General features: G+C 34.8%; 1 protein-coding gene across 3 annotated transcripts; it reads left to right on the top strand.

Annotated features, from left to right (window-relative positions):
* The first annotated feature begins 1127 nt into the window (after positions 1–1127).
* Positions 1128–9958, top strand: LOC120261415. 3 transcript variants are annotated; one of them, XM_039269301.1, is made up of 22 exons: positions 1129–1500; positions 2041–2103; positions 2269–2340; positions 2443–2621; positions 2709–2805; positions 2876–2953; positions 3045–3104; positions 3177–3281; positions 3751–3861; positions 3976–4017; positions 4201–4317; positions 4389–4585; positions 5671–5933; positions 6575–6696; positions 6875–6917; positions 7013–7104; positions 7276–7324; positions 7510–7580; positions 7708–7827; positions 8636–8721; positions 8911–8956; positions 9594–9958. In XM_039269301.1, the coding sequence occupies exons 1-22, from the start codon at positions 1291–1293 to the stop codon at positions 9639–9641; spliced, it is 2271 nt and encodes a 756-aa protein (XP_039125235.1). In that variant the 5' UTR covers positions 1129–1290; the 3' UTR covers positions 9642–9958. The 3 variants fall into 3 exon arrangements, with proteins under 3 accessions (XP_039125234.1, XP_039125233.1, XP_039125235.1); XM_039269300.1 differs by having other exon boundaries at positions 1128–1500; positions 2269–2621; positions 2891–2953; XM_039269299.1 differs by having other exon boundaries at positions 1128–1500; positions 2269–2621.
* Positions 9959–10173: the final 215 nt, after the last annotated feature.

Raw genomic sequence — 10173 nt, 5'->3', positions numbered from 1 at the left:
AAAATACAAACATTAACTTAGAGCAACTCAAGGGTAAGTCAAAGTTAATAATGAAAACATAGGATATAAATCTTATATATATATATATATATTCATAAAAATGTTAATCCTAGTAACTAAAATATTATAAGTTGTGTTTGGACCAGCTTATTCAAAAATAGTCAAACTATTTTCAAAGTCAATTCCGAGTTGCAATAATTCAACAGAAATTATGTTTTATTTTTTTCTCTGTGGAGGTTGCCATGCAGGCATTTGACAGTATCAATTTTGATAATTTATATAATTTAGTTTTAAATTATACAGAAATTTTTTCTAGTTGAAGTCTAAGATAAAAAATATAATATCTTTATAGAGGTTGCCTTGAACTTTCTCTTTTTATCATGGAGACTAGTATTACACCAATCTCTATAATTCAGATACAAGTAATTTAAAAAAAAAAAAGATAGAATTTTATGTAAAGAATCAATCACAAATATCTAAATTTGTTACAAATTAAAACTTTTCCTCTATCCTTGTCAAACTTCTGAGTGGGATGACCTAAAACATAGGCAAAAACATAATTTTATTTAATTTTATATGTTTTATTAAAAATTTATAAATTTAAACAAAATTTATTATTTTACCGATAAAAATAATAAAATTATTATTATTATTTTTTTATCGTGTTTGATCTGATTTTCAAACTGCAAGTCTGCAATAAATTTTTTTTTTTTACCAAAGTGATAATATATCTCAATGAATAAGTAGCTATGTAGTGGGTGCATTAGTTACGACTAAAATACGTGATTTAAAAGATCCCCTGTTATGTAATTATAGAAAAAAGAATAAACTATTTTTAACAAAAGACTCATCCAAAAATGAGATTAGTGCATGAACAATATTGCTATGTATTGATTTGTAACCATCACTAGTTAACCTAGTGATTGTTTGGCTGCAACAAATTTTAAAATAAAAAAAATCACCAAGATATAAATTTAGGTTGTAATAATTGAAGGCAAAACCTACGGGGAATCTAATCCCATCAGCTATTTATTTATTTATTTATTAATTTTTTTAATTTTCAAAGTTGTTATTTACTACTATATTTAATTTCAAGAAAATAAGAAAAAAGGAAATCTCTGCTTGTTTTATAGTGAAACGCGCAGCAAGAACAAAGAGAGATTTCAAACGCCTCGTCCTCTCGAACCTTTCCCCCGTCGCTCAAAGACCTCACACAAGAAAACTAGGGTTTCCAAGGGCTTCGTCGTCGATCTTGGTCCCTCTTGCCTCCACCGGAGCCAGATCTCGGGCATGGGAGCCTTTGATACGATCTCCGGGGGCGGGCTCTCCTATAGCCAGGACCGGCTGCCAGCGTGGGCAATCGCTGTGGATGGTGCGTCGGCGCCGATTGGGAATTTGTCTGACCAGTTCTTGGCCCTTGACGTCGGAGGTTCGTCGAAGGATCACCTCATTCAGGTCATGAAGGCCGTTGAGGATGCTGAGGCCATGATTGGTTTGCAGGTATTTAGCTCCAATTTCTCCAAATTAATACCTTGATCCTTGTCAGAAGCTCATAGAATTAGCTCCATCTCGTTTATGTTTCTTAGTCTGTGGCTACAATGAATTCTGAAGAAATTGTACTGCAATCATGATTTATTGTGAATAAATAGTCTCTAATTGTGTTTTTGATTTTACTTTTGGGGTATAAGAATAGACTTAGGTAAGGTGTTCATCTCTAAATTTGCCTTACAAGGAACTTTTTCACACCTGATTGTCTGTAGACCTTTGGTGTTAAATGATGACCAAGGGTGTGTTAGAATTGGAAGAAAAAAGCAGTGAGGTTGATTTGGTTACTAAGAGTAGAAAATGGATAAGAAATGGGTAGAAAATTTACTTATGGCATTGTACTTTTCTTCTCCTCTCATGATGTCAATTATTTTCTTTTCATCTATCTGCTTTCTTCCAGTTCAAACACTTCTTTTTAAGTTTACTTGGGTTTATTCATTTGGGATTGATTCTTGAAGGCATTATAGTATTATGAAAACCTTGGCTGTTTTGTAGGTGGAAGAGAATAAACAGTTAAAGGATGAGCTTATGCGGAAAGAGAAAGAACTAGAACAATATGTAAGCCATCTATGTTCTTGGTCATGGCTTGCACTTTTTTTTTTGGCCCACATTTTCGAATGGCTTCCTCTAGTTTATTATGCAATACAAATAAGTATTGTCTGTGTGGCTTTAGTCTAGAGGTCTTCATTAAGTTACTATTTATAGATTTACTCTTCGTTGCAGAAGCTAGTCTCTACTTCTGTAAAGCTGCCTTCCAATATTCCAATAGATGAACATGATGTTGGACGTTATAAGGTACACCAGTCAACTTCTGTAATTGGAAATGAATCGGACGGATTCAGATGGGCAGGTAATGGTTCCTTAGCTGACCCTTATGGCGCACTCAACTTTTGTCAGACTGGAGCCCAAGCAAGTGAGGCACCTTCGTTACCACCTAGCTCTGGAGACATCCTTTATTCTGAGAGAATCAATGTGGATGGAACTTTGAAGAGTTTTTCTGGACTCCGTACTGGCTCCGAGAATTCTAACTTATCTCAGTTAGCTGGTTCATCATCTAGATCATTCTCTCCAAACAGGTTGATGACATTTAAACTTTGTGAGTGAATTGGAAATTATGATAATAAACGTGTGTTCTTTTGATTTCCTCCGAATGGGGTACACAGACATCAGGGGGAAGGTGAATATGATTCCAGGATTACTTTGCCTGGTCATCGACTATTGCCTGTATCAGATGTTAACTCAAATGTTCTTCTGAAGCAGGTAATGCCCATTAATAGTTGATTGTAGGCTTTCATGATTTGCTTGTTGGAAAAGCTTACCTTTGGTTCAGGATCTTGCTAACAAGGTGAGGGAGCGCGAAGAAGAAATTCTTCAGTTAAGGAAGCATCTTGCTGCTTATTCTGTGAAGGTAGGAAAAGCACAGCTGAAGATCAGTATTTATCTTATCTAATTACATGTGCTACTTTTGAGACCCAAAGTCTGTGCTGTTAATCTTTTAGGAGGAGCAAATACGTGGCGAGAAATGTGTTCTAGAAAAACGCATTGCATATATGCGTGCGGTAAGCAAGAATTGCTTTATACTGGTATTGTTAGTTAACAAACAATGTATTTAGATGAAATGTTGGCCACAGGCATTTGACCGGCAGCAACAGGACTTGGTTGAGGCAGCATCAAAATCTCTTTCGTACAGACAGGATATAATGGAGGAGAATGTCCGTCTTTCATATGCGTTGCAAGTATTATTTCTATCTATGAATTCACTTGAATTTTTTGCCCCTGATTATGAATTAGTGTCACTCAAATCTATTTTGACTGTGTTGTTGTTAGTATAATTCCTACAGAAGTTTGTACTGACTTTTTGGTCAATTTGCATTTAAGAAAAATTTTCATGATGCCATTCTCTTTTTTCAATAAGGAATAAATTTGACATCTCATGTCAGCTGTTGCATCCTGCCTTATACTATGTGAGCCAGGACCTTTTCTCGTGTGAAAAATTGACTTTCATTGTTGATACTGAAGTGACTAACTTGATTGATGTCATCTCGGTTTCTTAAGCAAGGCTTTAAATAGTAATTGGTACTTTTCTTGACCTTGGGTATACTTGTTACTAACAGCAGGTAGTTCATATTTAGGAATTGCTTCTTCATTACAGTCTTTACTGCATATCAGCATGACATTACTGATTATAAATTATTGCTATTACAGGCAGCACAAGACGAAAGAAGAACTTTTGTTTCTTCCTTGATGCCTCTGCTTGAAGAATACAGTCTCCAGCCATCTATCATAGATGCTCAATCTATTGTTAGTAGTTTAAAGGTTGCTTTCTCCTTTGTTATACTGAATTCGTCACTCTGTCGTCATTCTTCCTATTTAATTATAACTTTTATTAGACCATTCCATCCCCTCTCTTTGTACATTTCTTTCTTGCAGATTTTGTTTAAACATCTTCAGGAAAGACTATTCACTACCGAGGTATGCATTTTGAGTTGAGGTGTTCTGGTGTGGTTATACTATTTTTCTCTTGTTGTAAATGGAAGTATTAAGTTTGATATTTACCATATTTTTCTTGTTGACGTCATCATTGCTGCGTGAGTTGTGTGGAAGCTATTCATAATTTTTAAGTTCCCTTTTGTTCTGTAATCTTGGATGTTGCAGGAGAAGTTAAGAGAATCCCAATACCAGGTGGCTCCATGGCATCCGGAAATATCAAACAACACAAGCTTCCCTCCGCAGTCACCTTCCCATCTTCCTGCTACACCCCGTGCTCCTTTGGTAATACTACAGTCAAAATTTTTTCAGTTTAGTCTATTGTAGTTATCTCTAATGTATTATGTTTATTTCAGAGCAAAAATGCCCTAGAAATTGTACCTCAAGCACCATATTCTCATGGGCAGTCTCCGGTTTCTTCTCCTTCCAACCTTCAAACAAGGGTTGACTGGGAGACTTTAGCCAACCAAAGTCATCATGCTGCTCCAAGTAGGGTTGCCATGAATAATCTAGACCGCGAAAACTTAGATAGGAGTACTCCCACTGTTAGCAGGTAATCTTGGTCAATCTGAGACCATATATATATGGCTACCATGATCAATCATATTCTTTGGCAATTGCTCTATTTCTAAAATTCCCACATATTGCTATATATATATATATATATAAGCATGTATATAACCATGACAATATGCTTCCCAACTCCCTTTTTTTGTGGGGGATTGTTTGGTTTGGAGTGAGCTTGCTGTTATACTTTTTTTACCCCTTTAATTCTTGCTATTTTGACCTTTTATTGCTGCTAATTTACAGTGTTTGAGGCACAAGCATTTCTTTGTTTTATTCCTGTGAATATTTAATGAATCTTGATAACATGTATTTTGAAAATAAAATTTCTTGGTTTCCACCATTTCACTTTCTAAAGCTGTTCCTAGTTATTTATGACCTTTTGCAGTGCCTAATTCACTAGTATCATGATTCTGTGGTCTTGCCTAAAACAAGCACCTTTTTTAAATCGTGGATGCCTGCCAACTGAAAGTTTTCTTAGTTCCTACATGATGAGGAACTTGGTCACCATTATTATTTGACATGATTTAGGTTTAGAAGTCGTCTAAGAATAAAAATCATATTTTTAGATATTCAGAGTTTGGTAATTTCAGTTTTTGGCCTACATGTGTGTGCCAAATCTGGTGGTTTTTTCTTAAATTTTATTATGAGCTGAGTTTATCAACAAGTCTAGAAGTCTAAATAAGTTCTAGTTTAAATACATCCTATTATATTTGAAATCAAACTTTGTTCAGATTAGATCTCTGGTCTCTACAAAAATAAATGAATCTCCATAGGAAATCAGTGAATGATTCTTAGTTTTCTTAGTTCAATGCTACATTTGAGTTTGAGGTGTGATTGCATAGAAATGCTGAGTGCAATTGCCTAGCCTATCCACATCAATATTTCTACTCGCAAAATCATTGTTTATGTTCCATAGGGCATGTATTCGTGAAATATGTGTTAGTATTTAAGGGTGGTTTGCAAACATGCTGATGTCCTTGAGTTTGCCTAAGCCTGCATGCTGACTTCTGGGAAACCAGTTATTTCTCACATTTATGTTTGATCTCATCTCAATTCTTCTTATATTTGCAGGACTTCCATGACACAAGATACATCAACTGGAGTAAATCAAGGTGTTGTGCATCATAGTGCTGAATCCCAGAATCAGACTCCATCTTTCAAGGAATTTACTCCAGGAAACGTGGTTGATGACTCTGATGCTGTTGCATTTCCGCATGGTAGGGAAACATCCGGCTATTGGGGTTCTGGAAACATACCTGCGCCTGATGATGGCAATTCTTCTTATCCTTATCTGCCACCTGTACTTGAGGAGCCCGGTTCTTCATTTTCTGAAGGTATTAAGCTATCTATAATATCAAAAATTGTGAGCATTCTAGAGTGCCATTTGACAATCTCCCACAGGGGAGCTCCAGGGTAAGGTTACTAAAGCAATTGTTTTAGACCTCCTAATTTCGGATGCTTCATTATTAATTTTAAGCTTTACAACTTGTTAATAATAAATTTAAACCAACTTTTTAAAATTTAGAATAGTAAATTAAGGGATTAAATATTTAATTTAATGCCTATTTAATTCCATACCTTCTGTCAACTAACTTTTTAAAATTCTTTATTTTTTTCCCATATACTCTTTAAAGTCTAATTCAAAAGTCGTTAACTACTAATCTAACATTCATTTTTATAATTATAAAGAAATAGTTTTTTTTTTTTAATTCATTTATATTGTTGCTCTATCTTTAGTTTTGAGTTTTTGCTTTCAAATTTAAAATATATCTATTGATCATACGCGATGACGAGTCCTAGTGGCTTGTAGAATGATTAACAAATGTCTCATATGCCTTGTTAAAAATAAATTTAAATAAATTAGTTTTATTGAATAAATTAGAGGTTCCATTTAAAATGTGGCTTGAGGTCTTTAATTACTTTGAGCAACCCTTGGTGTATGCTTATTGTTCTATCATCTTGCATTATGGTGCAGCTGCAGAAGATGAACCTTTGCCTGGAATAGATGGCCTTCAAATTGCTGGTGACCCTTTCCCAGGCAGAGAACTCCAAGCATGTGGGTATTCAATCAATGGTACTACCAGCTGTAATTTTGAGGTATATGTTTCTGAATTTCATCATTTGATTCAGGCTCGAATAGTGTAGTAATTTGGTCACTAGTGCATTTGAAGGTTTATACTTCTAGCATGTGTTTATTTCTTAACATGGATATATGTTTATGCTCTCTTTTTATCTCCCCTATAGTGATTCCTCTTGCTCATTTCTTAACTTGTAGTGGGTACGCTATTTAGAAAATGGAGCTCCGAATTATATCGAGGGTATGCTCCCTTCCCTATTCCTTTTTGACTTGGCTACACCTTTCACTGCTGTTATCCTGATAGATATTGAAACTCATCAATTTTTGTGGTAACAGGAGCAAAGCAACCCAAATATCTTGTTACTGCTGATGATGTTGATACTGTACTTGCCATTGAAGTTCAGCCTCTGGATAACAGGAAGCGGAAGGTATGCTAGGTTGTCAAGGATATTGGGGATGCAACATAAATACATGATCTCCAGCACACTATCTTAAATTAGTTTGCAACCACTTCACATGAGAGATAAAGAATACAACAGAACTTGGGGAGAGGAAGATGCATTTTATTATCTAGTGTTGTCTCACAATTTTATTTGCAGGGAGAACTTGTTATGGTTCTTGCTAATGATGGGAGAAGAATAACATGTGGTAAGCTTCATGGTTTTTTTTTTTTATGTATAAATTTCTTACTGCTTGATGCTTGTGAGTTGAAGTTGAGGGTTTACTCTGCATTCTGTTGAACTGTTTCTAAATTTGTATCATGATTCTACTTAGTGACCATTTTTGCATGATTCTGTACTACAAGTTCACATTTTTATTTCATCTGGGTACAGATGCCGAAATGAAAGATCAAGTTGAGAGAGCCTACCGTGCTTTTCATGCATCATTTGAAGTATTGATATCAGTATGCCTTCTGCTATCCTTCACCCAAACAAAATGCTTTTTGTCATATTTTAGCAATACAAATTTTTGGCAATGACTGATACTTAAACGTGTAACTCTTATTGGCATGAATACATTAACATTGTCAGGCTGGAGCTCTAGATATTTGGGAGCCTGCTACATTGGCAATTAAGAGGGATGCTTACAGTATAAAGCGCAATGGACCACGAGGGGTTGTGGTGGAGGAGAAATTTCAACCAGCCGTTGCTGTAGGTTTTTCTATTCTGATAATTCTGAATGCTTGCATCTTTGTTTTCTTTGCTTGCTAAATTCGTAGTTCAGTTTTTTTTTGAAGATTATAAAATGATATACTCAAACCTGAACAAGGTTTTAGGATCATATATATTGATTATTAACAATTGAAGAATGAAGCTTTGAGAAGGGGAGCAAATCTATATCATTAATTGGTGAAAGAGCCTTTCTGGTGGTGCCACTTGAGTGTAACAATACTAACTACTACAAGCAAGAATTGACATCCTCATGGTTTGTGGACCAAACAAGTGCCTAAGATTTAACTTTGGTGAGAGCATGCCTTACATAGATAATAGAATTTGTACTGACAAGAAATCATTAATGTGTTTAAAATTTAAGCATAACTAACTTTAGCAAATAGTTCGTAGGAAGTTTGTTTAGGAGGGGAAATGTTGACTACCTTTGGAGTGTTGAAGAATCAGCAAGAGATGAATCAAATATGCTTCTGTCTCTTTAGGCAATGTGTTGCTTGTTTCATGTCAGAAGATGATAATGACTGTCTAGGTGATTGAACAACTGAAATGTCCTAAACACTAATATTAGGAGATATGGTTTTCTCTCAATTAAGTCTTAGACCTGTACATATGGCCAGTATTCTGTGGAAACAACCTTATTAATTACATTCAAGAAAAATTTTCTTTGATTGTAAGTACATATTTGTTCCTCTATATAGAAATACTGGTTTGTTCTTTATGCATGATATGCATCTTTAACTTAAATTTGTTTATGAGACGGCCAAATATCTCATATAATTTACTCTTGCAGATAACAATTCCATTCGGACAAGCCAATGAATTTGCAATTAGTTCTCCTGGTGGGGAGTATCTGTTAAAGGCTGTTGAAACTGGCGTGTAAGTGGCTTGTTAATCTCCTACTAAGTTCTGTACTATCAGGGTTGACATAGTTATGCATAACTGACTGATAATGGGCTTATTGATAATATAATACCCAAGCTATTCGAAAGTTATCAATTGATGGGCATTTCTGTCATGGTTTCTGGATTTAAAACTGTCTTCTTATGTTTCTATCTAATTTTGCAGGTCAAGAGATACAATTGTCCTCACCATGAGAATGCTAAAAATGAGGGTACTGTTTGAAATCACACTTAAATCATTCCTGTGATTATTCTGATATTTGCCATGTGACGGAAGAACTATTTTCAGCTTCCTCTTGCAGAAGAATTTTATTCTTGACCTTTTTTTTTGCATTACTGTTTATTCTCCATTTTATATCCTGGGTCAATTACTGTCTCCCCTTCAAAAGTAGTTCAATGCCTCATTATCTGCTCAATCACATCATTTCTATGCAAAAGTCAATTTTTATTATTTTGAAGCTACAACACCTAGAAGTCTGGAACACACGGTTCGTTTGTGTACTTTAGGCCATTTACAGACAAAGCACCGAATAATGCTTAATTAGCTCCGAAGCTATGCTGCCTCTAGTTAGTAGCCCAAATCCCTCAGACGACAATATTTTATGGCTTTTGAAGTTCAGCAATTTCGATTTTGACTGTAGATAATCTGTGAAAAAAATTACATCTAATTCATATATATCATAAATGTCGATCATATGAAGGTGAGCAAGATATATACGTGTGTATATATATATATATATATATATTTGTTACTGCTTTGTTTTACCTGTCAGATATGATACTTATATGCCCGCATTCTGATGATGAGTACCAACGTTCATACATGACAGCCTAAATATTTGGTTTCAGGCTGTGGAGAAAAGGAAAGGAAGGAAGCGAGGTCTGTTCTTCAAGTAGATTTGGGTCTACTTCATCACAAGTTCCTCAAAGGACTTGTTTTCATTTGTTTGTACATGTTTGCATGAATGTATATCCTGTGAAAATATTTGCAATAGCGCCACCACATTCACTTTTAGAAGTGGTCAATTTTTTCAATTAGAGTAAGATCACTTGCCCTTCTTGGTCATTTTTGTGAATTGCATGTAACCAAATGTTATATAGATTTTTTAGGATATTTTCACATTTGTATGCCATTGACTTTCTTGTTTGTATTCCCTCTCTCTGTGGCTCTTACAATTAACAAGCTAATGAAGCCGGGCATTTATTTGGTTTGATTTTTTGATTTGCAGGAGAACATTTTCATTGATGGATTATTTTTCTCTGGAGTTTGAAGCTTTGGTTTGGATTTTTTTTTTTGGTACTAACTGAAAAGCAAAATCAAAGAGAAAGACATTTTGAAATTTTAATGGAATTATTAGCTTTAACGTTCAAACTCAACCTCCTTCATATTTTCTACTTGTTTCTTTTATGTATTATATATTTTCCAAGC

This window comes from Dioscorea cayenensis, chromosome 5, assembly GCF_009730915.1.
Source record: "Dioscorea cayenensis subsp. rotundata cultivar TDr96_F1 chromosome 5, TDr96_F1_v2_PseudoChromosome.rev07_lg8_w22 25.fasta, whole genome shotgun sequence".
In the NCBI taxonomy this organism is placed as follows: domain Eukaryota; kingdom Viridiplantae; phylum Streptophyta; class Magnoliopsida; order Dioscoreales; family Dioscoreaceae; genus Dioscorea; species Dioscorea cayenensis.
The sequence above is the reverse complement of the archived record's forward strand: the minus strand, read 5'-3'. Positions and strand labels throughout refer to the sequence as shown.

Bases quoted from the DNA above. Each gene is read 5' to 3' on its own strand.
- LOC120261415 (XM_039269299.1), top strand. From the start codon at position 1,291: ATGGGAGCCTTTGATACGATCTCCGGGGGCGGGCTCTCCTATAGCCAG. The intron at 2,104-2,268 runs GTAAGCCATCTA...TCTTCGTTGCAG, and splicing joins AGAAAGAACTAGAACAATAT to AAGCTAGTCTCTACTTCTGT. The intron at 7,105-7,275 runs GTATGCTAGGTT...TTTTATTTGCAG, and splicing joins TGGATAACAGGAAGCGGAAG to GGAGAACTTGTTATGGTTCT.